This window comes from Aricia agestis, chromosome 4 (assembly GCF_905147365.1).
Source record: "Aricia agestis chromosome 4, ilAriAges1.1, whole genome shotgun sequence".
Classification (NCBI taxonomy): Eukaryota; Metazoa; Arthropoda; class Insecta; order Lepidoptera; family Lycaenidae; genus Aricia; species Aricia agestis.
The window spans coordinates 14,015,917-14,043,299 of NC_056409.1; the positions used below are offsets into that span (position 1 = coordinate 14,015,917).

The following is a 27,383-nucleotide window of genomic DNA, read 5'->3' on the forward strand; positions in this document are numbered from 1 at the left end:
TCCATTTACAAAAAAAAGCAATTATAAAAAAGGCAGACGTTATAGTGGATGATGCTAAATAAATTAACTGTTACTTACCATCATCCACTATAACGTCTTCAAATTAAAAATTGTCTATTATATGAATTAGTAATTACTAATTAGTTACTTACATCATACAAACATTTATTATTTCCCTAGTAGCAAAAGAAAGCTAGATAGTTGTTTTTACTAAAATTATATTAATGATGAATTATGAAATGATAAATGTAACGAATTCCTAAAATATAACCTCCTCCTTTAAGGAAGTCGGTTGAAAATAATAAGTATGTAGAGATAGATAGATTTGAGTCGACTTCTGACATCGCACCCCGTTGAACTCTATTGTATAGATGATTTCGTGACTACGGGGCGGACGGTCACGTAGAGCTAAGACCTATTTTGACTGGACTACGACGAAGCCAAAATGATGATGACTTTGCCAGTCTATTTGTGTATGTTTATGTCATCTTAGCGTCTAAATTCCGACTAACATAAAGTGTAAATCTTATACCTAATCATGTCTCTGGTAAGTTAGGCTACATCGCTCGTAGTTGGATTTTAGTTAAAATTTTAATAATATTCTGAAGTAAAAACATGTAGTTTATATCGCCGTTTGTACAAAACTATGACAAATAAGTAACTTTTTCTACTATATTAATCTCATAATTCCTTTTACTTGGCTAGTAAAAACGTTACTGGTATTAGAAACGTCGGTGTATCATACGTATACCGAATACTCACATGCTTTTAAATTGAGATGCTAACAGAGTTCCTTTCTAAGATGGAAGCGGAGCGTCTCTGAGCCGCTGTATCATAAACTCCAGAATCCAAACACAGATCCAAAACTCGAACCACTGCACAGCACTTTCTTGTTTGTATGTTATATGTATGTCATATAGAGATAGTACGGGTACGTTCGGTCGTGACGGCGCGCGGCGCGGGACTGGGCGACCGGTCTCAGATTTCTCCCCGTAAACATCGAAAGCGAGCCTCCAAACCTTTCTTTGATTCGTGGCGAAACGCTTTGAGACGCGCTACTAGTGTTTCTCGAATTCGATTTAACGGATAAAGTCGAAGAGATTGATGCGATTTCATAAGATACATAATATGACTTCCTACACAATTATATTTTTGAGTGTTAATCAAAGTTTTAGTACTAAAGGTAAAGTTTAGTTAACAATTATTGGACTTGCTACTAAAGCTTTAATTAAAACTTAACAGTTAACACAACATATTTTAATAGGAGCAAATTTTATGTTGCCGAGAATTGTGTTTTATTATACTTTTATAGTGTCGGTAACCGTGACCTGAGTTTAAAAGCTTTTCCTATAAAAAAGCACTAATCCTTACTTCACTTCAACATTACATTTTAACATGAGTTGATATAACACAGTGAATTATTCAGCTATCTCATGTTGGTAGATAGCTAATGGAGTTTTTTGCATTTAGATATGCCTCTACCAGTCTGTACCCCGAGGCGAAGCTTTACAGTGTCGAAAACGTTACAAGTTCGTGATCGCGGAATCTCGAATGCGATTCATCTCGAATCGAGATGTAATCAGCATTCGACTTGCATTAAACTGTTCCATGGTAGGGGTGTTTGAGCTTTCTTTTTGAGTCATAAACCGTCCGATGACGTCTGGCAGCAACCAGCCATTAGGACCCGTGATGTCGGTCAAGGTGTAACCGCTGCCTGCCAACTGCCGATGAATCAACGACCTTCGACTATTGCGATAAGGGATTCCCGATTATACAATCAATACATTATCATATTTTTATCAATAGCTATTGATGCTATGGCGGTCAGAGGAGGGTCAGGGAGACATTAATGACAGTGGCGGTCATTAATGTCTCCCTGTTAAGAAACTTGCCATTTTCTATAGAATCCGCGATTGACAATGAAGCGCCAGATGTTCCCAGTCTAAGGGCGATATCGTATCTTGCAGTATGCAATATCGCCCTTATGTGATCTGAATATGAAGTCACTTCGAACTCATAAAAAGTTGAAGATTATCATTCCCAGAGTTACCAAGAGGTTTTCCGATTAATCTGTAATAATTTGTGTCTTTATAAGAAGTCAATTTTATTCTTAAACGTTCTAAATACAGTGCGAGCATTTTTCATTTAGCGCCTAGACTTAAAAGTCAATGACCACTACCGCCTCGTTTCACCGAGTACAGTTTAGTCACTACAATAAAAAAAAAAGTCGCTGCTATGGGATAGCTAGAAATTTCCTTTTATTATTTGGCAAGATTTTGAGATTTATCCATCTGTCCCAGATTTGGGGGGGGGGGTCATGTCCCCTGTGCCCCCCCCCCCCCCCCTTCGGACCGCGCCTTCCTAGATTTGGATAGAATTGGGAATGTCAAAAGATATTCCCAATTTTATCCAAATCAATTAAGTCTGAAGCCTGAATGAAATACAGACTTCGCACTTAGTAAGTATAATATTAGTAGGTATGGATATTTTTGTACTTTATGTTTATGCACATTACGATAAACATACGCATACTTATTAAAATAATTCCTAAAATCTGTGTCATTTCCCGAGCCAGAACTTCAAAGAAATCTTATTTAGGGATAAGAGATTTCACAGTGTGTACCCGATAAATGTAACTATTGCATTCTCATATAGAGGTAGATTAGGGCTTGTTTTAACACTTCCTGATAAGGCTATCAACCAATTAACTTGATCAAGTACGGAGAATCCACAGATTTTAGAAGTAATTTCCTGTTCTGAGGGAGAATCTGTCAAAAAAGTTGTGAATATCCTATTAGGCACTTTATCAGAAATTGGTGAAACAGGCCCTTAAATGAATTTATAGACACACACAAAATTTGAGATTATTACGGTGCTTGTAATGTAACGTTACAGAGTCGAGCAATACACCAGTGAGGGAGGAGAACCGTGCATTAGGCTGCGTTTCCAGGAATGTGTTTTCGAGAACCAACAGAATCGCTTGATTGGCGTGAGCTTGCCATGACATCGCTCAGCCCAGCGATTGAACTATTGGATCTTAAAAACACATTCCTCGCAACACATCTCTGGTGGAAACGCAGCTTTACAATGCGCACCTTGTAATGACACAATGTGTAATAATATCTTGATACAACTTGTAACATCAATGCTACGTGACGGTGAAGTCAGCTTGCTATGGAATGCTCAAAGTCGAATCTATAATGTTACATTACACGCGAATGCTCGTCAGTCAGGGAGGTAGTATTGTAATGTAATGCTCAAATTCGAATCTAAAATGTAACATTACACGTGAATGCTCGCGGTGAGGGAAGCACCTTTAGTATAGGAAAAAAAGGTTTTATTAGTGACATATTTACGACACCTAAGTTAAAAATAAGTGTTTTAAAATTTCATTACATATTTTATAAAAAGGTCGGCTTTAAAGTGCACGCAACCTTTTTTAGAATTAAGTGGTTGGACAATAAAAAACGCATTTAAATAAATATAATTTTATTATGAGACTCCATTAAATTTTACATAATGCATCATGGAGGCGCATCACAAAACTTAAACACAAACATTATTTCAGAATTCTTATCACATTAAAAGTTTGTAACTTCTAATTCACTCGACTCGTCAATACATTGTCCGTTGTTAAAAAATATAAATAAAGGCTTGCTTCATTAAAATCATAATTTCGAACCGGGTTAGTCTTTTACTCAGTCTGAAAAAGAGAAAAATATATTATAATATACATATCTATAATATATCTATGGACGCTTCACACCACGTCAGTCTGGCCCCGTGGTAAGTACTTGAAGGACTTGTGTTACGGGTGCCAGACAACGGAAATATATTTAATACTCTTATACTATACATATATTTAAGATTTTCATTATATGATACACATATTTAATACACTTCCATGACCCAGGAACTTTTTGAAAACTTTTTGTTCCGTCGACGGGATTCGAACCCGCGACCCCCAGCTTGAGCTACCAACAGCCCACCAACTGAGCCACAGAGGTCGTCACAGAGATGTTAGTACACAAACAAAGCAAAATAGGAGAAATTCCACTACAATGTCATTGCTCAGCAAAGCCAGGCGTTACTTTTATCTCAATGACATGTTTGCGTAGCGCAAAATGTGTAGAAAATGTACTAGCGGTTATCGCATTAATTGCAACATGGTTGTGACATCTTACATTTCCAAAGGAAAACATTTGACTTTGTCTCTTAAAAAGATCAATTTTATATATCAGACTCTAACGAGCCAGTATTTGCTCCGTTGCACTGTTTCTGTATAAAATATATTTTATCCTCTTTCTATGTATAAAATGTATATAAATAGGCAATTGCAATAGTTCTGTAATGTCATACCTTTACGGCAGTTTTGACGTCATCATTGTTGGCGTCATTTGGAAAAAAATAACTCTTCTTTTTCTTTACGTATGTGGCATCAAGGTGATCTCTGAAAATAAAAACAGAATTCCATAAATATAAACATGGAATTTTAATATAATATTATTTTCTAATTCACATGTTGCGAATACAACTACCAACTCTTCTCTTATCTAATGCCTACTTTCTAAAACTGTGTCATGTTATTTCTACTCAAAATACAATAAATTTGTTGCGGTACCATGCACTCACTTATAACGTCTTGCGCCTTTTGAATATGTGCCAAATCCCAGACAAATTTTTGTAAAAACTGTACTTTTCGTTAGGCCTTAAACAGAACAAGGTGATCATAGTCTATTCGCGTTAAGAAAGCAGTGAATCATGCGTACATATGTCAAAATGGCTTCCATTATTTACTTTTAGTTACCCGGATAAAATATCTGTAGACCAGTAGTATTCAACCTTTTTTTTATACGGGCCACAAACACGTTTTTGGCTTTTTCGCGGACCGCAACCACGGTTAAAAAAATAACGTACTTTAAAATTTGCGATTGAATAGTGGCAAAATTTTCACGACTTTCACGACGACTTCGCTTTATTTTACCGGTGGGCGTGAATTTCAAAAGGGTTTAACTTCACGCGGGCCACTGATAAAGTGCCGGCGGGCCGCAGGTTGAGTATAGCAGCTGTAGACTCAGCTTGTAAGAAATACACGGTCACATCATATTAACGGACACTATTCAGGTCTACAGATATTTTGCACTAGATGACGCCCGCAACTCCGTTGCGCCAAAACTCGATTATAGTACATTTTTCTAAGACAAAAAGTGTCTTATGTCCTTTCCCGGAACTCAAAGTAGCTTCATGCCAAATTTCAGCAAAATCGGTTCAACGGTTTGGGCGTGAAGAGGTAACAGACAGACAGACAGACAGACAGACAGACAGACAGACAGACGGACAGACGGACAGACAGACACACTTTTGCATTTATAATATTAGTATAGATATATTATAATATTATACAAAGCTTATCCGTTACTGTATAAAGGTATATTATAAAAGCTGACTAGATAACGCCCGCAACTCCGTTGCGCCAAAACTCGATTATAGTACATTTTTCTAAGACAAAAAGTGTCCTATGTCCTTTCCCGGAACTCAAAGTAGCTTCATGCCAAATTTCAGCAAAATCGGTTCAACGGTTTGGGCGTGAAGAGGTAACAGACAGACAGACAGACAGACAGACAGACAGACAGACAGACGGACAGACAGACACACTTTTGCATTTATAATATTAGTATAGATATATTATAATATTATACAAAGCTTATGCGTTACTGTATAAAAGTATATTTTATAAGCTGACTAGATAACGCCCGTAACTCCGTTGCGCCAAGATTTGTCTATCACGCGGAAACCGTATTTTTTTCCGGAATAAAAAGTATCCTATGTTCTTTCCCGGGACTGATAGTATCTCCATACCAAATTTCAGCAAAATCAGTTCAGCGGTTTGGACGTGACAGACAGACACACTTTCGCATTTATATTATTAGTATGGAAGTATGTATTTCACTGCTATCTCAACGCGAATAGCCAAAATAAACTACATTAGTAAGGGCATAGTCCGCAAACTGTAATCATTTGGTTTAACCTCTCGCATCAGATTTCTGAGCACGGTGGTCATGACGTTATACTTGGCCACGTCAATCCCGTACTGAAGTATGTTATTGGCGCAGTACGAAGACATGGGGGCGACGCAAGTGTTATATAGTAAGAGAGCTAACATCCACTTATTCGTCTTCTCGCCACTGTTACTGACGATCGGTCGCAAGAGTCGCGGCGACTGGGTAGCGTTTATATCGGGTAGTTTATTCTCTTCTAAAGTTTTAGGCTTTTCAGTCAGTTCCTGTGATGATTCAAACCTGAATATGTTTTCGTAAGTTTTAATTCAGTATACTTTTAAATATTCAGATCTTACTATTTAATTGAATGAAGTTACCTTTTATCGAAGTACGACGGAGGCGTGGCGTCTAACTCAGTACTGGATGATGGCTGGAAGTAAAATAATTTTCAATAAATAGTCATTTTGGAATATAAAATTCAACACGATGGATTTTTATTAACATTTCGCTGGACGGATTAAATTTGGTGGGTACGCTAGGAGGGTTGTGTTGTGATGATGTTCTATATTAAAAACACTTTTGTTTTTTTGTTTAAACGAGGACTTTGTATCCATTGTAGACGAGTACTATTCGAGTAAAGTATCCACTCTTCAAATACTGTGCCTGGGACGTGATTTTTTTAGTGTCCGTATGCCGAGTTGCCGTATGGCAAATAAGCACATACGATATTCTCGTAAGATAGTTGGCCTAAGCCGAAGGAATCAACAAATATATTATGTCTTTAAGAGTATTGCGGGAAAATTAATGCACTAACGTTGTTCTCCTTATCGTCAGTATCGGAGGAGGCGCGGCGGTTGCGGCACAGCCCGCTCGTGCAGCGGCAGCCGGTACCGCACCCGCGCTCCGCCTTTACGCACCCGCACCTGTTAACATTCATAAAATAATATTGTTTTACTATGATATCTATCTATTATAAATAAAAAAGAAATTCATATTATTTTGTAATACTTTATGCTAAGTACTCATATACGGTTTTGCTCGATAGTTTTACTTCAAATCGAGTAATAATTACTGTGTGGACCGCAAAACTCACAGCTCGAAGGCTCGCATCGAGCCGGCTCGATGGAATTAAATATATCGATTTAGAATAAAACTATCGAGCAATGCTGAATGTGTGGACGAAATCCCGAGCCGCGGATTTTGCTCGAGGATATTGCTCGATCGAGCAAAACCGTATGTGAGTACTTAGCATTACACTACAAGTCGAGGACGGCTGAGCCGATTTGCCAAATTTTAGTCTTGAAATATTGGTGGAAGTCTTAATAGGTTCAGGTGAGACTTGAGAAAAATGAGGTAGTTGATACGAAGTTCATGGGTCATCTTGTTAAAATATGCAACTTCTTGTGTGTAAAAATGTTGTTAATTGAAATAAACAGATGTTATTATTATTAAACCAGACGTTTCGCGCAGCTCCGCCCACGTAAATAAATAATTCTACGAGAACCGTACATTTACCCGCAAAAAGTAGCTTTTGTCCTGCCCTGTCTACTCGATATCTGTTCCAAAAACTATAAAACTCGGTCCAGTACTTCCTGGGATTAGCGCGTTTAAACAAACTGAAGCTTTATAATACAAGTATAGATTATAAATTATAATATAATAATATAATACATTTTGGTGCTGCAGCTGCCGCGGCACGTGCAGTGCGTCGCGCCGTCGCTGCCGCGTTTTGTCGCGCGCGTCGTGTCCGCAGCATTCTCCGCTGTGAAGTTCATCGTTAGCCGCGACCGCTGCGCCTGGAAGGGAAACACAGAGTAGGATAAAGGGCGCTTTTCCTGTCACGCGTGTTGTAATAATATACACTTATCATGCACTTCTTCCACTTTTATTAATGCATGCATGAAAAGAGTATATAATTATTAATTACTGTGAAACATGAATTTTTACCAAGAAGTTACAGTACATTCAATATAATATTATATATAGGATAGGTCTACCAGAATCTGATGGCAAAAAATGAGAAAATAAATTGACTCTAGCAATACCGGGGTAATTGCAATAAAACATTTTAATATTTTTTTATAGCGGCTGATTCTGTGTGTGAAACATGCGAATATAAAAATTATCCAATGATCAAGAATATTTTTTTTAAATCTTCTGTCAAAAATTACCATCAGATTTTGGTACACCTATACATGCGTGTTGTCACTCGTGCGCCAATCTTGTCCACATGCGGGTCACAATATGCAAGAAAATCATGTTTGAAATGATAGGATGGCCAGTGGCTACAGATCCGCGCGGGTAATGACATGCATGACAGGTACAGGGTGTAACAAAGCAAAGTAATAATATTTTAGGGTGTAATGTAATGTATGTTTTTCTTGTATAGAATTCTAGCCTGTAACTCTTTTGGCGATAGCACTAAAATAACTTTTATAAGGCTGAAAAATAGTTATCATGCTCGATATAACCATAACTCTTTGAAAAAAGCAAAGTTTTTTTTTTTATCATGGACATACCATAATATTATAAGTATATTTTTAAGTAGTAGGTCAAAGGCCCAAAAAATATTATAAGTAGATACACTCTAAATATCATTCTTATTTAATTACCAAATCGAACACAAGCCGTAAGAACACTTGTTGTTCTATTGTTGTGTTATTTAATTAGCCTAAATACTAATTACACAACATACACTGGCAAAATTTTATATAGATTTCGTGATACGCTTCTATTATGATTATCAATAAAAAATATTTTAACAAAATAGCTCGTTTAGCTTGTCAGTTCCACTTACGGCTGGATTGACATGCTTCCGCGCGAATGCGCGTTTTGGCCGTTTCACCGCGAGATCAAAAACAAGAGAACATGACGATTTATTTAACTCTTCAATTCCCAATGTCACCTGTAAGTGACAACAATTCAATTATTTTTTTCTACCACTGAGATTTTATTACTAAATTTTACTACTAAACTAATGTTCTAAAGCCAATAACTATAATTTATAATATACTTTTCAGTTACAGACTGGTAATAGGGTCCCGTTTTTACCCTTTCGGTACGCAATCCGAAAAACGGGCTTTTGATTTTTGTTTCACTTACATTTTTCATTATAAACATGTATTTTATCAGAAAAAAAAAACAAATAACTATATTAACTTGCACTTGAGAAATAAAGAGTTAAATAACTAGCGGTCGCGCTTTCATTCACATACTTGTGATCTCACGGCGTAGCCGCCAAACCGCGCGTTTGTCGGACACATATAAACCGACCCTAAACGCTTATAAAAATGAGGGAAGGACAATACATATTATAAATATTCGAATATTTGTTTTTAAAAAATCTAGAATATTTGAATAATAACATTCTCTAAAGCGAAAACGATTATTTTTATGAATAATAAAAAACTAAGGAAGAGTAACTGTGTCAAAAAATTTGTTCCGATTCTACAAAATATGACCTGAATATATACTTTATGCAAAAAAAAAAACACAGCCGAACATATAACCTCCTCGTTTTTTGGAAGTTAAAAAGAGACGTGAATACATGCAATAATTTTGTTTAATTATAGAAGTGACAATGTCAACGGCTTTATTTTGTCAATTTGAATGTAATTTTTCGTAGCTATTGCCATATTATTTTAGTGTGCGAAAAAAACCTTGAGAATTGAAGTAGGGGAGTTATGTATCCTTATTTTCTATTATTCGTAGGGGTGAGTGTATTTACATGTATCCTCTTGAACAGCGGTGTTCCTCTCCAGTCGGGGTCCTTATCCTTGTCCTCAAATTCATCCTCCTCCTCGTCTGTGGGTTCAATATACTCCATTTTCTTTTTAGCTTCTCCGTCATTATCTTTCTCTTTCTTAGATCGCTTCTTCGTTTTCTTGTTGGCGTTCCTTAATTCTTCTAGTTCGTCTGTTAGTTTTTTCTGAAAGTGTTAAATGGTATGGCGTTATTTAGCTAATGGCCTGTTTCACCGCTTCCTGATAAGGTGCCCGATAGGGTTATTTGACAGGTTTTTTCATACTCCATCTGTCAAATTAAGTGGTAGATAGCCTTATCAGGAAGCGGTGAAACAGGCCCTAAGCCTGTAAGTCTCGTGTAAAGATTCAATATGACATTTAATAAACTCAATACTGCTGTGAGTCTACGCTAGAAAAAATCTGTGCTCGCATTTTTATAATATTATGTTTTCATCCATATAATAAAAACACAAAAGTGTGTCTAAGCATCTGTCTCTTGTTATCTTCACGTCTAAACTGTTAAACCAATTTTGATGAATTTGGTATGAAGATTAGAGTACTGTCAAAGAAATTTGTATTTATCCCGAAGATATTATATGCAATGGTGAAATTGATTCATGTAGACGCGTGCCCATGTAATTTAGTTGGTTTATGTTGCTCAGCCAGACAGAACACAACTAACATTGATTACATGACCAAATAACGTAAGTCCGCTATTTATCTGACGGCACATCTAGTGAATATACTTACATTCTCCTGCTCGAGCTGGTCAAGTCGGTCCTGCTGGCCCTGTATGACGGTGTGCAGCTGCTTGCACGCCGAGCCGCGGTCGCCGCTCACCACGCCGCGTTGCAGCGCCACTAGAGCGCTCAGCTGAAATGTTACCGCAGTCTCGTTAATAAGTGTCTCGACACTTTCTTGAATAAGTGTCACGTCACTTTTGTACGTGTACCTCACGTCAGTTTTAAAATTACGGGTGTGTCAAATCAGTTTCGAAAATACGGATGTATCAAGTCAGTTTCGACTTTCGACACTAAGACCGGTATAAATAGACCAATCATAGAGCCGAATCGCGTCTTGAGACCGAGATGCATCTTGAGTACTGACTATTTATACGAATGTGCCATGCATACGAATGTCAGTTAAAAAAATTTAAAAGGTAAGACGGTACTAAGCGATACTACACAGATAGCAGAGCGTCGCGACATTCCACAGTACTGATGTTTTTGGCGCGTAGATCCGTATCCGGGCTTGGCCCATATGATTTCATACAAATAGTGTCGCCCAATCAAATCTCATCAATAGATACCTTTCCTAGATGAGTCGTAAGAGAAATTAAATTAAACAATATTTATGTTCCAACCTTTACATACAAAATATTTTATACCTTCTGTTCATTCTGCAGCTTGATAGCGGCGAGACGTTCTTCAAACTCAGTTTTGTTACTCTCAAACTCCAACATGACCCTGTCGTATGATTCCTTGAGCTCCTCATATCGCGCCTGGTAGCCCTTCTCACTTTGGTTCTGCAGCTCCCTCTTGGCGTCCACGAGAAACTCGAATAGGCACTTGAGAGCTACCTTAGCTTCCAACATCGACTGGATGTTGTCCCATTGCGTTCTTGCTTTGTTTTCTATAAAATATAGTAAAAATAAGTCTGACTGCCGCACTCACTAATATAAATTAGTTAACTGTAATTAAATGAAGATATAAAGTTCCATACATTATCAGACAAACTCTTCAATATTCATAATGAAGTTTAATCATCAATAATGTCTCTGAGTGCAGCAGTTAGTCTTGAATTAATGAACCACTTTTCACAAACCATATTAATTAACTAAGTGCAAACTGCAAACATATTAATAGACTCCGCATATTGCATAGTCCCTAAAATATTCTAGCATAAGGTGAGGCCGCCAATTTTTGCTGATTTGGTGATATTTTTTCTCCGCTCTCGGTGTGTTAAAAATGATTGTGTTTATCTTATGTTAGAAAACTGATTCTAACAAAGAAAGTAAAGCACTCAAGAATGCATTAAAATTATTTCGTTTCAAATTGTAGTCTAAAAATATATTTACAATTAAACATAAAAAAGGTAAGAAAATATCTTAAAATATGCCATCCGCCATGGAAGAGGTGCACTTCAACTGTCGCTGTAGCAGTAAGTATGACAGATTTGAAGATAAATCGGATATGTTAATTATTATGAATACTTACTTACCTATTAAATGGCTATTACCTCACCTAATTTTTATAGTATTTTAAGATAACTTTCTTTATAAACTTTTTAAAATCAAATGAATCGTTAGAAACATCAATTATTCTACCCCACGTTTTAAACGTCACCAATATTACCCATTTATTATTATGGTAAAATAGGGAGGTGGCATAATGCTGAGTTTTTATGTACTTTATGAAAAATCTCGGAATATCCACCATTTTTCGACTGTTCACATCTGAACCTCAGACGGGCTGTGTACAGTTTTTTCAAAGGAAGTGTTTTGTGACACAAATGTAAGTATTACTGTTTCACATAAAACTATCAATGCATTATGTGAGTAGTCAAAAGCGCCATGTTTGGGACTATAATACAAACCACATTGTGTATTATTTACAGAGATAAGTTTGAATTTCTTAACGCTACGATAGCATAGAAATCAAAATTCGCTACCATTTTAGTATGTAGAGTATCGTAGACACTTTTTCTTATAGTAGAAGTACATACGCTACCAACGCAATAATTCAGTGCCAAATCAGCAAAAATTGGCGGCCTCACCCATAAAACAATTTTTAAATAACAACCTTGGTCAGCTGTCAGTATCTTCTGTTGCAGGTCTGATATTTGAGCCTTCCTCAAAGCAAGATCATCTTCCAATTCGGCTATTTTTTTCTGATTCGCTTCGCTGTCGGTACTGTTTCGTAGACTCTCTATTTGTTCTGTTATCCACGCCCTGAGAAATTTATTAAATTGAATAGATTAGAAATTATCCAAAGTCAATTGTAACCAATTGACTTTGGACTCCAAAACTAACACAACCTTGCAATGAAGCAAAGTAATTTTCCTCTTTTACTCTTATGGGTTTTTGCCTCTGATATTTTGTGAAACACACACACGGTTTAACGGAAGAAATTTTGCCTGAAATGTGAAAGAATGCTGTTGTGTTTTTGTATTATTTTCCTAAAATTGTGTTAACTGGATTTTTTATGTGTGATATTGGTAAAATATTAATATTCAATATATTCGTAATCGTGCACAAGTGTACGCAAATGCTGTAACTTCAGGAAACGTGCTTTTTTGTGTTCCCTCCAAAACTCCGTCGAAAGTTTCAGTAAAGAGTACCACTTTACTGAATTGACCGACTTGACAGTTGACTCCTTGACTGCTTCGACTTTTGACTTTTACTTAGACTTAGACTAGACTTTAGACATACGATATAGTAAAACGATGATAAAATAATTGAGAACATTGTTTTCCCGCCATATTTTACTTCACACATGGCCATAGTTAAAAAGCCGAGCGCCATAATTTAAAAAAAAGAATAAGAAGACCTAATTTGACATTTAGGCTGCGTTCCAGATGACGTTAATTTTGACCAAAACGCTCAAAACATCCCCTTCTGCCGTTCCCTTTGGCGACCGGGGTCGTTTTGGTCGCGGCTATGACGTCATCATTTTCGCTCAAAACGACCCTTGACGAAGATGGGTCAAAGTGGGCGTTCTAGTTTTTTTTTTTTTAATTTTATAGTAACTATATCGCGAAAGCCATGTTCGGAAAGTTTTCAAGAGAGAGTAGCTGATAAAAAAACTTTATATTATTTCATTACAAATAATATTTTAATTAAATAAATTAAATAACATTTAATGATGTTATTTAATTTATTTGTTGCCTAACGTTTACGAGGGCTGCTATTTATGTATCCGGAACTGGCCACTTACAAGAACAATATTTAAAAAGTAATTACAACATTTGAAAATAGAACTCTTTGGTTGAAGAATACATTTTGTTTCATGTGACTGTCAATTATTTTTCCATTGTGGCGTCATTTTGAAAATTGCCTGTCTTCATTTGCCATGGATTTAACGCATGAACATTTTCGTGCAATGATTTACTACGATTTTCGGCATGGGCTAAATCAACAACAGTGCTTTATTCAACTCACCGCAACTTTTGGAGATGAAGCACCATCAAAAACCACTGTTTATCACTGGTACAGTGAGTTTAATCGTGGGCGGTCTGTGCTCACGGATGAAAATAAAGAAGGTCGCCCAAAAACAGCTGTTGTCCCACAAAATATAGATGCTGTGCGGGAACTAATAATGCGTGATCGTCATGTTACATATCGCGAGATAGAGGCGTCCTTAGGCATAAGTATGACGAGCATACATAAGATATTACACGAACATTTGGCTGTAAAAAAAATATGTTCGCGTTGGATTCCGCACAACTTGACAATCGATCAAAAACGGGCTCGTGTCGATTGGTGCAAAAAAATGATAAAAAAATACAACCGTGGTACGTCAAAAGCCGTTTATAATATCTACACAGGTGATGAATCTTGGATCTATGCATATGACCCCGAAACTAAACAACAGTCAACGGTGTGGGTGTTCCAAGATGAGCCGAAACCAACAAAAGTTACTCGTGCAAAAAGTACTTTGAAGCAAATGGTCGCCTGTTTTTTTGGAATTAATGGACATGTGGCTACAGTGCCATTAGAGAATCGTAAAACGGTTAATTCTGAATGGTATACGACCATTTGTTTACCAGAAGTCTTTGAAGAAATAAGAAAGGACAACCGACAACGCAGAATCATATTACATCAAGACAATGCTAGCTGTCACACCTCAGCTGAAACAACTCAGTTTTTGGAGGGTCAAAAGATCGAATTGACTGGTCATCCGCCGTACAGCCCTGATTTGGCACCTAACGATTTCTTTTTATTTCCATACGCGAAGAACAAATTACGTGGTCAACGTTTTTCGAGCCGCGAAGAGGCTGTTGATGCGTTCAAAATGCACGTTTTGGAGATACCTCAATCAGAATGGAAAAAGTGCTATGAAAATTGGTTCCAGCGTATGCAAAAGTGTGTCGATCATCGCGGCGAATATTTTGAAAAGCAATAAAACCATATTAAATGATATATGTTTGTTTCTTTTTTTAATTACGGATACATAAATAGCAGCCCTCGTATATGTACATATTGTGACAATAGTCAATATTCAAAGTATGTGGTTTTGTTATTAAAGTATGATTCAATGTGAAAACTCAAATATAATAAAAGTTTAAATATATTAAAATATGATTACCTAAATAAAAAAAGTAATGCTAAAAACGAAACAAATATAATGTATTTTATTTGTAAAATAAATGCAACTATAAACAATAAAATTACTTTTATTTACGACTTGAAGAAAAGGATCGTAATATCCAAGTTCAATGTACCCTATGTATAAAAAAAATATAGTTCTTTTTTTATACTTTTCTCAAAACGCTCAAAACGATCCATAATCCGTTCCAGTTGGGTTTTTATCACTGACGCTCACAAGCTAGTGGAACGGGAAAAACTACGGTCTTGAGCGTGAGCGTTTCTAGTGTCATCTAACGCGGGGTTAGCTAAGTCACTAGGGACGCCACAAAAAAGAGGAAGAAGGTTTTTTGCCGGGGATACGAAAGAGTGACGTTGTGATTTTGTATTATTTTCCTAAAATTGTGTTATTTCGGTTTTTAATGTATAATGTTGGTAGAATATTAACCATTAAATATTCGATGTCGTGCACAAGTGTGGGCAAGTGATACAACTTCAAGAAACGTGCCATTTTGTGTTCCCTCCAAAACTCCATCGAAAGTTTTAGTAAAGGGTCTACCACTTTACTAAAACAAATGACTTGACTCGTTGACTTTACTGACTACTTTTTTTAGACTTTTACTAGACTTTCGACTTGACTATAATCTGGAAAAATGACTTTAAATTTTGTAAACTTTTTACAAATATTTTTTTCCCCGCCATATTTTACTTGACACTGGCCATGGTTAAAAATCCGAGCGCCATATAAGAAGAAAAAAAAAGAGGAAGAAGAACTCTTGAAAATAATTCCGTTACCTACGTCAGAAGTCAGAACTCAGATGTTATTATTTACAAATGAATTTCTACACAACTTATTCCCTAATTAATTTATAATTTATACTGCAATTAAAATGGCCTGTTTTGTAAAACAATGTAAATCGCATTCTGGGAGAAAATCAGATTGTAAAGAAGAAATAACTTTTCACCGGTATGTACTGTTTTACAAACTGTTTAAATGTAAAGAAGCAGAGTAATGAAGTAGTTTTTAAGTGCAAGTAGAAGATTTTTTGCATAAAAGTTGTTCCTAGTTTACATTTGCAGAGGTTAAGTTTTGGAAAAGTTCTAACAGATAATAACTTCTTACCTATAAATTTTTATTTAAACAACAAGTCTGAAGAAAGTTTTTAGCACATTGTTCAACTGCAATTTGTTGAAACTTGTTTCATTACCTCCATAGATCAAAAGTTTCTATATTTATGTAACTCAGCTGAGAGAACAAGTTTTATCATTAATATAATATACACTTTCATTTCCAGGTTTCCAAAATGTAAAGCCGAAAAAAAGAAGTGGTTGCAGCTCATTGGGAAACAAGATGCAACCGAAAACAATCGTGTTTGCTCAAAGCATTTTACTTCTGACTGCTTTAAACTAAAAAGTGCTAATATAGAGAGTAGGAGACGTTTGAAGAAAAATGTTTTTCCTTCTTTATTTTTACCACAAAATGAAAACTCTAAAATGGTAAGGATCAAATAAGTCACTTATTAATAATATTAATCTAATACACTTTGTAATTCCATTTCTTCTGGTTTTTTTTAGGATAAACCCTCCTCTAAAGTTAACACTAGGCTGCAAAACCAGAAAAAAGAACAATCTTCTAAAGTTAATTCTAGGTTTCAGAGTCAGAAAAAAGTATCATCCTCTAAAGTTAACTGTAGGCTGCAAAGTCAGGAAAAATCACTAAATTTAACAGAGGCCTCATGTGCGTGTAAGAAACATGACGCCATTATCTCAAAATTGCAGTCACAACTTAGGAAAGCTAAAGAAATTAGCCAGAAACGAGAAAAAGGGATGTACACTTTATCAAAAAGACGTTTACGACTCATAGAATATCTTGATGACATACTAAAAAATAAATCAAAAGAAGAAAACATGGAAACATGTACAAAAGAAGAAAATATTGAAATAGATGAAGAAGAAAACTATCAAACATATGATGAAGATGAATACTTTCACGAAAAAGAAGAATACTTCGATATAAAAGAAGAGTACCTTGAGATAAAAGAAGACTTTGATATAAAAAAAGCAAAGATTGACATGCATCAAAAACATGAAATTGAAATATATACAAATGTAGAATATCTTGACGATGAAACATAATATTGCTTACTAGCTGTTGCCCGCGACTTCGTCCGCGTGGACTTCAGTTTATAGCGCGCGATGTCAACAAAATTGGTGTCAAAAGCTTTTATAAAAAAAACCCTGGTACCCCTTAAATCAATACAGCTGTGCAGTGTGCACACAATAAGTATTTCATTTTTTTATATTAAACTTTATATTTTATGCCAAAATTTAAAGCTTATTTAGCCCCCCAATCACATAAACTATTTATCATTGATAGGTTTAGCCCCAATTTCACCAACGTCTGTTAGTGTTAACAGCTTGTTAAAATGTCCTGTCTTCTCTTTCATTCATATGAAAAACGAAACAGCTAACGTGATACTAATTCGAGCATTAACTTTAACAGTCGTTGGTGAAATTTGGTCTTAAGGTTACGTCACTGCCTGCACAGATAAAGTACTGAGTTATTTAATACCTACCGTAGAATAGATCAACAATCGAAAAAAATCGAAACCTAGATGAAAGATGATACCACCTCTTATAGAAAGACTTTTGAGCAAGCGTCAGCGCGATGTAGAAGACGCACGGCGCCATCTATTATGAATTTTTTGAACAAATTTACGACCCTTACAGTTAAAATGTCCTTTCTCAGGCTTTAGACTATCTGTATACAAAATTTCATTACAATCGGTTCGGTAGTTTTGGCGTTTGGCGTGAAAGCGAGACTGACAGACAGACAGACAGACAGAGATACTTTCGCATTTATAATATTAGTATAGATTAAAATGCTGAATCAACAAAAACAATGTTTGTTATAAATTTTTAAAAATCTTATATTTGTTTTTTAAATGAATATCCATTATAGTTGGGGAGGGGAAGAGGGGGAGAGATTTCGGGACAAGCTCGAGCGTGACAGATTAAGCTTGTATAGGCTTCCAACATATAGTGTCTCGTTATCATGCTATAGAAATCAGATTTCTCATGTGGTGGGTGAAAAAAAAATATTTTTAATATAGAAATGTCGTCGGATCGGTCAGATTAAGATAGGGGATGTTTATAATACCCCAAAGAAGCTTCCATATAAAGCACTGATGATTCAAAGGTCAGGTAAACCTGGAATATAAAAAAAACTACCTGTCCTGGCAAACGTTTCTTTGCCATATAAAGTATTTTGCCTGTATTATTTTATTGAAGTGACTAAATAAGTATGTCACCATGGCAACGTCCATCGCTATTCCGTAGAGTAGCATAAACAATGGTCGCTGTCAATCTCGAGTTGTAATAATTTACTATTATTTATTCAACAAATGCACTTATCTATATAAAAAGTACCCAGTAGCCGATTCTCAGACCCACTGAATATGCATATAAAATTTAGTTAAAATCAGTAAAGCCGTTTCGGAGGAGTACGCTATCTAACATTTTTTTTTTTAATGAAATAAGGGGGCAAACGAGCAAACGCGTCACCTGATGGAAAGCAACTTCTGTCGCCCATGGACACTCGCAGCATCAGAAGAGCTGCAGGTGCGTTGCCGGCCTTTTAAGAGGGAATAGGGTAATAGGGGAGGGTAGGGATGGGAAGGAAAGGGAATAGGGGAGGGTAGGGATGGGAAGGAAAGGGAATAGGGGAGGGTAGGGAAGGGAATAGGGTAGGGGATAGTTTACCGGAGGGGTAAACTCACTCACTCGGCGAAACACATCGTAAGCGCTGTTTCACGCCGGTTTTCTGTGACACGAGAATTTTATATATTAGATAAAACTTCATGTTTTCATAACTAAGCTTCGCAGATATTTTGTTTTGCACTAAACTAAATGATTTGTTGTCTGAAATATAATTATCATTTACCTAAATAAGCAATTTTCTGAATAAATTTTCTTTTGAAAACTGGCTGCAATTTCTGAACCCGCCACTAAAATAAAAAACGCTCTCATTATTTTTTTATCAATTTTACCTAATGTAAAAAACCTTCTAGGTCTCCATGACGCTTAAGTGACTACACAACGTGGGAGAGCCATGCTTCGGCACGAATGGGCCGGCTCGACCGGATAAATACCACGTTCTCACAGAAAACCGGCGTGAAACAGCGATTGCGCTGTGTTTCGCCGATTGAGTGAGTCTACCGGAGGCCCAATTCCCTTCCCGATCCTCCCCTTTTTCCCATCCCTACCCTCCCCTATTACCCTATTCCCTCGTAAAAGGCCGGCAACGCACCTGCAGCTCTTCTGATGCTGCGAGTGTCCATGGGCGACGGAAGTTGCTTTCCATCAGGTGACCCGTTTGCTCGTTTGCCCCCTTATTTCATTAAAAAAAAAAAACAAATATATGTCTACCAGAATCTGATGCAAAAAGTGAGAAATTAAAGTGACTCTAGCGATGCCGGGGTAATTGGAATTTTGATCCTTTTTTTTCCTTTGAGCGGCTTATTCTTTATGTGAAACATGGAAATATAAAAATTTATCCAATGATCAAGGATATTTTTTTAAAATCTGCCATCAAAATTTGCCATCAGATTCTGGTAGACCTATAGCACCCTCCCCTCCCCTACTATTATGGAAATTAGCCATCAACAATTCAGTAAATTGTCCACAGTTCATGTGCACTTTACACTTTACTTTACACTTATGCCCCCGCGGTTTTACTCGCGTTAAGAAGTATTATTATATACAATCTTTCAACCCCTATTTTATCCCCTAATATCCTTTCTTAGCAAATTCCTATGTCATAACATCTACCTGCATGCCAAATTTCAGCTCGATCCGTCCAGTGGTTTGAGCTGTGCGTTGATAGATCACTATGTCAATCACCTTTGAGTTTTAGATATTACGACACTGCCTCAGTAGGATTTGGTACTTCCGACATCTAAACTTGCGCACAATCGTGGGTTTGTTTGAATCCAAGATCGAGAAGTTTGAAGTTTGGTCAATGCAATATCGATCTTGGTTGGAGTTTTATTTAGACAATCAAAGCTAAATCATAATCAACATTGGATCTGAGTGACGATAGTTCTTCGCGAGTATGGACCCTGATGTGGTCCTTCCAAGCTCGCTCAAAGCTCGGGTAACTAAGACATGTTTATCCCTCTTCAGCCCGCGTTGTCAGTCTTAATTGTTGGTACTTTATTGTTGACCTCTTAGGCTGCGTTTCCACTGAAGCGGAGCGGAGCTTAGCGGTGCCGAATTGACCAATTTCCATGCTCGAAATCTTCGCTCCGCTTCGCTGTCATTCCGCTGGAATAGCACGATTGGTCAATTCGGGCACTGCTAAGCTCCGCTCCGCTTCAGTGGAAACGCAGCCTTAGGTTGGTAGCCTCTGACCTCATTCATCGTGTCGCCACTTTATAAAAGAAATGAATAATTTAGTTTTTTCATACCTGTACTCCATGAGTTCTTCGAGCGATTTCTCTGCCTCAACAATACTGAGATGGACTTCTAGCTCCTGCTCAACATACTGCTGTATAGCACCCGCCTTCACGCTGCCCTTAGCATTCCGTTTCATAGCAGTATGCTTCTGCCTGTCTAGAGCTTCCTGCGAAATGATGAATTTGGAATTAGGAATAGATTCAATTTATTGCATGCTTTCTTTTACTCATTAACTTAACTTAATTTAAATGAAATAAAGTTAAAGCCTCTTGATTTGCACCATTGCATGAGCCAGATAGTATAAATTGTAACCTTGAGTCTTTTATTAACAGCGACTGCCTCCTCCATTTTCCTCTTCAGCACAGTCTGTTGCTTGGCGTGCAGCGACTCCATTTTCGCCATAGCAGTAGCGCGCTTCCGATCCTCGTTGCGCAGCCGCAGCAGTGCACGCTCGTTGTCCGCCTTCCATTTGCGGAACTTCTCACTCTCTTCTCGCATCTGCCTGATGATTTTCACCTAGAAATTAATAAGAGTTTAAACTCAAACTTCTACATTCGGTAGAGAAAAAGTCACAAGTTATAATGTTAGAACAGTTTTTATAGGTTGAATCAACTTCACATTCTTAAAAAGGCTTCTTTAAAAAAATATATTTTACTCATTTACCTACATTCTTAACTATAAAAAATAAAATATTTTTATGATAATAATCAATGTTACCTTTGTTGCCTTCATTGCTTGCAGTTCTGCATTTAAAGAAGCAATCTTTTGCTCATTCTTCTCTTTCGTCTTAATGATAGAGGCCTGCTGCTGGCATTTCTTTTTCAGCTCAGTTATTTCCGCTTCCAACATTGAAACTTTCTTTCGCCGTTCGTCGTGAGAAGGATCTTTTATCTGTAAGAAAAGTAATAGGAAAAACATGTTAAAATATGTATGTTCATCAATGAAAAAGTTCATCATTTGGTGAAGTTTTCCTTATTTAGAGATCACCTTGGTCTGTCGGAGCTGTTGCATTAGCTCATCTTTCTCCTTTTCAAGCTGTTCAATTTTCTCCTCATTTTCCCGCAAATTGTTATGACTCTCGAGCATTTCCTTATTGTTAGCTAGAATAGCTTGAACTACAGACGCCTTGATAGCCATCGCCCGATTTAGCTCCTGTAGTTCTTGATTCAGCGCAACCTAAAAAATTAACAGAAAATAAACATATTAATTAGAGTGTATAGAGTATTAGGTTACTCAAATATAACTGCGTTCTGCTGAACATGATAATATTATAATGTCAAGGTGTAATATAAAGTAGGCATTCAACGCGACGAGTGGCAAACAATATCTGTCGAATGTTAAGGCTCAAATCACACCAAAACGGCAGCGGCACGCCGCCGTCGCGTAGGAGTCGTCAGAGTGCTCGCGGCGTCGCGGGCGGCCGCGAAACTTTCCAAGTTTCTCAAGCGATACTATGTATTACAATAATGAAGATAAAGTTTAAAATCATATGACACTGAAAATGCTCGCCGCTGCGCTGCCATTTCGGTGTGATTTGAGCTTAAGGTTGCAGTGGTAGTAGTAGTTTACCTGTCCCATAGCTCTCTTTTCTTCCTCCAATACTGCCTGATCCTCATTCATCACAACACCCTCATCAACCTTGTCCTCATCATCTTCCTTCACAAATGACAACTTAATTTCATGATCTATCAACTCTTCATTCGTCTTAATGTTAACGGATTGCAAATCTTCCAGAGTAGATTTGATCTGCTTCAAATAATCCAGTACATTGGTCTTCTGGCCGTCATCATCCTGTGATTTCTCAGATGTATTCAAATTCTCGATGGTCTGATTACACTGTTCTGTTAGTTCATTTAATTTTCTTTCAATTTTGTCCTTTGCAGCTTCTGCTAGAAGGGCCTTTTCACACAGATTAGTATTCTCAATGAGCATGTTGCTGAGATGCTCCGTAACCTGCTTATGCTTTTTCAACAGTTCAGCATATTTTGATTTCTCTTTTTCTAACTTTTCTAGCAACTGTTCATTGTTCTCCTCACTAACTGTTGGAAGTTTTCCAACCAATTGCAATCTTAATTCATTGACTAAATTATTTAACCTGTAAAAATGGATACACATCATCAGTAATGTTTTTACTCAACAATATTAGCAAAGTAAATAATAACAAATGGTAGAAATTTTATTATTTTAATTCATACCTGACAATCTCTGCTGCTTTAGCATCTTGGTTGATAATAGGTTTATTGCGAATGCGTCGCGCCCGGTCCGCGTAACGAAGAGTTGATACAGTTTCATCCAAGTTGTAGTCGGCTGGGCTTACACAGGCCACCATAAGTGTTAAAGAGTTACCGCCAAGACTGTCTAAAATGCGCACAAAGTATTATTTTAACATCCAAACTATAATATGATTATTCAATACAGAAGTCAAATACAAAAATATTACCTTGTAATAATCTAGTAAGTTTACTATCTCTGTAGCTTATAAAACTTCTGTTTGTTCCGTCTCCCAATGCTGAGATAACATTACCTAGAGCCAGCAGCCCTTGGTTAATTTTAACTCCCTCTCGAAGTCTCTCGCCACTCGCCTTTGTCTTCTTAATACGTTCAGAACCCGCTAAATCGACTAAATGAAACTTTGAAGTTGTTGCTATATTCCTAGAAAATGATATTCACATGAAATGTCATTACTCCAAGAATCTTTTCATTGATCTTTGACAGTGAAATGAGAATTATCTTTGCTCTCCTTTGATAGTATCTGGATATTATTTGATTATATCAAAACTGTGTTAATGTAAAATAGCTGAATAAAGGTAGATCATTAATTAGCAACCTTGGATTGAAACTTACTTGTCAGTCCTACTTTCTTTTGCAATAACAATAGTGAAAACTGCATGACTACGACTCGAGGCTTGGTTCATTGCTGTGGACCCTGTGACTCGGCCTATGGATCCCCGTTCAAGGGCAGTCATGGTTTCCATTGTAGATGTAACCGGGAGTTCAGTTATGCCTGGAATAAAAATGTATGTAAATGGAATAATAATAATCAGCTGTAATATTAATTGGGCATTGAAAGAAGCTTTATGGGTATAAAACTTAAAGATAAGATCATTAGGCACAATCATTAGGAAAAAAACAAAGACCAGAGATGCTGTCAAACAAATACTATCCATGAAATGGAAATGGGCAGGCCATATGAAAGATGGTCACAGACTATGACTAACTGGAGCCCTATATACAAAACCAGGTGTGGTAGGTCAGCCAAAAAGTGGAAAGACAATATCATAGAAGTAGCTGGATTCCTATGGACGAGACTGGCTTGAGACAGGAAAATATGGCAAAATTTGGAGGAGGCTTTTACGGCCATAGGTAGCCCTTTTATATATTAAAAATATATAGAAAAAAAAAACAGTAAATAAATGAATAAAATTGTAATAAGGTGAAGGATAATAAAAAGCTTATACTTATATAATTATGTAAATTATAATATTATAGTTTGTCTAAGGTACTCTGGCTTTACTTGTACTTTGAAGCACAAGCTTTAACATAAGATTCCACATGCCCCTACACACATTTGATCACCACGTGGTGTAGACTGTACCCCTACAGTCTACACCATGTGGTGACATTCAAATTATGAGAATTGTACCCCTACAATTCTCATAATTTGAATTTCACTAGAGATCAAAGGTTGTTTCATGATCAAAGCAACATTAGAAATATTAGAATATAGTCTGCTGCTAGTGCCATGCTCAGTATCACAGCAATATTGTGTAATATACCTGGCAATATAACTCCTTTATTGATATCTTCTCTAATTTCTATGATACTATGGCTTCTCTCCTTGCCAGACAGCAAATCATAGCAATGTTCTTGATAAAGTTCCATAAATGATACATTCACTTTAAATATGAATTTGTCTTCATGTGCCTCAATGAAATCAAATATATCTGCAACAGCTTGGGGTATAACACCTAAAATATAACAAATAATTACAAATGGATAAAAAAAGTCATTAACACATACATTTTATAACAGGCCACCATACATTAACCACCATTGCAACCCTTGTAAGCTAAAAACAACAGCTGTAGTTCCTACCCATGAAAACATTTTGATATGACTGGATGTGAAGGGCTAGGCAAAAGCTGTAAAAAATAATATGAAATGTCAAAATAGCCTTGAAACCTTACCCAATTTAGTAAAATCTCCATTAGATCCTGAGTAGTTAGTTCCCATTGTATAAGTTTTGCCTGAGCCTGTTTGACCATAGGCTAATATGGTTACATTATACCCTGTAAAAGAATTATTTTTGTCTTTAAAGTTGGGTGGACATACAACTCAAGACATATACAAGATTTTTAGACTAGATTTGATGTCATCATTATGTTGCAGCTATGTTATCGCTCAGCCAAGCCTAAAGAAATATTGGGTGCTATGGAAAAAAGAAAATGTTGTCCAGGGAGATTGTATATTTAGGTGGTAGTCTTGAACAAGACTTGGAAGAATATTTCCTCTAGTTTACCAATGGGTAAAAATTAACCATATGACTCACCTTGGAACAGTTTTCCTATAAGTCCTTTAACGGCAGTGTCATAAAACTCTTGCTGGGTGATGTGTTGTGGAAATACATAGTTGAAGGTAAAGGCCAGATCCTTTATTTGGACTTGATGTTCGCCGTGTATAACTTCAATACATTCGTCACAACCCCTTTCCACTTCCTGTCGCATCAAAGGCCTTATCCTCAAAGCCACCTGCACCGTATCTATTGTACCTTTATTGGATTCTCCGTCGACCATTTTGCAGAATTTGAGTGGCGGTGATCTTAATAAATTAAAATAAAACTATACTTGTGTCGTCCGCATGACCGTTATCAAAATGACATGATAAATACTTTTTTTGTCAGCCTTTTGTTAATGACCAGTTAACTCAAATAATTAATTAAACTTATATCCTTCTTGGAGTCCTGAAAATAAAAACACTATTTACATAATATTCAGCACGTAAACGTATTTTTCCACACAGTGAACAAATAAAATCTAACCACAAATTTAATTGAAAACGAACTTACGTTTTTGAAAATAATATCACACAAACTCTTCGCTAATTTCAAAGGAAACTTATCGGTACAGAAAAAATGTGTATTTTAAAATGTATGTAATAATTTTAACCTCTGCTCCGCTGTGGTATACTTTGTTAAAGTAATGAAAAACAATTTCTTGCATCAAAGAGATACACATCTATGTGGAGGCGGTCGGTTTTAACTTTGGTTTTAAAATTTTTGAATGGCAACGGCCGTCCCACTAGACAGTATGTTTTTTTTTGAAGCAAGTTTTGATCATAGACTTAATAATATATACTGTCGTATATATATTAAGTCTATGATATGTACGATTTGCGATTTTTTAAGGCTAAAAATGTGGGTTCACCAGTAATTCTGAGGAAATATTTAAAATTGAAATTGATGAAAACTTTTCTTCGCAGTTCGCAGGGTGCGACAAAGTTTTAAACGAACGTGAGCGGGGCGCTCGCGCTGCTGGTAAAGAAGAGCTGTCAAACATTTGACAACTGAAAGAGTTTTGGCGGGCATGTCACTTTCAAACTTCTACTTTTTATTGTTTTTGTGGTTTTTATTATTTTTTCCCAAATTGTGTTATTTGGGTCTTCGATGTTCATTATTGGTAAAATATTAGCCACTAAATATCCGTTATCTTGCACAAGTGCAGGTAAGATGTTGTCAAAACCAAAATGTATAATTCCTGTGACATTTGGTGTGAACAACGGTAAATAGGGCAATTTCTTCCGTGAGTTTTAACTAAAACATCGTTATAATAACTTTCTTATCCTATTCATTGATATATTATTGCGTCTTTTTCAAATTGAAATGCATCAATTTTACATGCTTTTGCCCAGTTTTGTAGCAATTATTGATGGTAGTCCCTGGTATTACCGATAGTTGTCTACCCATACGCGAGTATATCGGTATATCGCGCGTTATTACCGAGCGGTATACCGCGCGTTATTACCGAGCGGTATACCGCGCGATATACATTAATCGTGGCGTTATTACCGCAGCAGTGTGTAAATACATGAGCGTCCCCATACAAAATGTACTGAAAACATATTATATCGCGCGATTTTACCGAGCGGTATTATCGCTCCTGTGTGCGGGAGGCTTTATCGTAACGATTTATCTCCTTGATATTAAAATCGAACGACAAATTGTACGTGTGTAGCAATGTCGCAAACGATTTTACGTTCAAAAGACCGATTGGACGATTTTCTTGATGATCGATCGAAACGACAAATTGTCCCGTGTATGGGCACCTTAAAAAATATCAGTCAAGTGTGACATACGGCCGTTCCCAATATTTGATCTATCTCTGGTTTTGCCCTACTAGAGATAGTAATAGCTCACAATTGACATAAAATATACAGGGTGTAATAAGACCACTTCCGATAACTTTGGGGTATGATTATACTACATTTTCTGATTACGAATATGTATTTTTTTTTAATTTATTTTTTATTTTTTTTTAATTTTTTATTCTTTATTTTTTTATAATTAAAACCCTTTAAACATGATAATAAACCACAAAGAAAAATATTTTAAAATATTTTTTTTAATTTTATTATTTTTACCCCAATAAGCATTTGCAAGCGCGCGGTCAACGTTCTCGTGTTCCGAGTACAAACCCGAGAACGTTGACCGCGTTAATCAGCTGTTAGCTCCGGCCTACGCACGCTAAGTCGAAAGGTCGTATGCGACGAATGACGATACACTACGAGTTACGACAGAACACACAGAAACCCTAATGTATGTGGTGTCTTTTCAATTTCAAACCCATGAAGGTCACCATCACATGGAACTTAGAAATCTGACCT

At 36.5% G+C, this 27,383-nt stretch overlaps 2 protein-coding genes across 5 annotated transcripts in view; both read right to left on the bottom strand.

The window, feature by feature from the left end:
• The window catches only part of LOC121725842 (putative epidermal cell surface receptor), a 33,201-nt gene extending 32,250 nt beyond the window's left edge, over positions 1-951 (bottom strand). For all 3 annotated transcript variants that reach the window (XM_042112958.1, XM_042112957.1, XM_042112956.1), the window contains exon 1: positions 763-951. The gene's annotated coding sequence lies outside the window, so the exon portion shown is untranslated. The remainder of the gene's footprint in view (positions 1-762) is intronic.
• Positions 952-3,472: 2,521 nt separating this feature from the next.
• On the bottom strand, positions 3,473-25,756 carry LOC121725841 (chromosome-associated kinesin KIF4). 2 transcript variants are annotated; one of them, XM_042112953.1, is made up of 22 exons: positions 25,570-25,756; positions 25,054-25,464; positions 24,692-24,793; positions 24,281-24,472; positions 23,349-23,508; positions 22,945-23,156; positions 22,700-22,862; positions 22,074-22,599; positions 21,492-21,680; positions 21,222-21,395; positions 20,817-21,020; positions 20,516-20,670; positions 12,544-12,692; positions 11,130-11,374; positions 10,493-10,615; positions 9,727-9,927; positions 7,671-7,795; positions 6,814-6,922; positions 6,377-6,429; positions 6,162-6,299; positions 4,633-4,708; positions 4,424-4,450 (listed from the first exon to the last, which is right to left on the bottom strand). In XM_042112953.1, the coding sequence occupies exons 2-21, from the start codon at positions 25,295-25,297 to the stop codon at positions 4,633-4,635; spliced, it is 3,540 nt and encodes a 1,179-aa protein (XP_041968887.1). In that variant the 5' UTR covers positions 25,298-25,464; positions 25,570-25,756; the 3' UTR covers positions 4,424-4,450. The 2 variants fall into 2 exon arrangements, with proteins under 2 accessions (XP_041968888.1, XP_041968887.1); XM_042112954.1 differs by lacking the exons at positions 4,633-4,708; positions 6,162-6,299 and adding an exon at positions 3,473-3,703 and having other exon boundaries at positions 4,360-4,450.
• Positions 25,757-27,383: the final 1,627 nt, after the last annotated feature.

What these genes read in the sequence shown, in the direction of transcription:
- LOC121725841 (XM_042112953.1), bottom strand. Translation starts at nt 25,297, where the DNA reads ATGGTCGACGGAGAATCCAATAAAGGTACAATAGATACGGTGCAGGTG. An exon ending in AAGCAATGAAGGCAACAAAG is followed by an intron (nt 21,021 to 21,221) that starts GTAACATTGATT and finishes ATTAATTTCTAG; the next exon opens with GTGAAAATCATCAGGCAGAT. An exon ending in CCGTCGTACTTCGATAAAAG is followed by an intron (nt 6,300 to 6,376) that starts GTAACTTCATTC and finishes AAACATATTCAG; the next exon opens with GTTTGAATCATCACAGGAAC.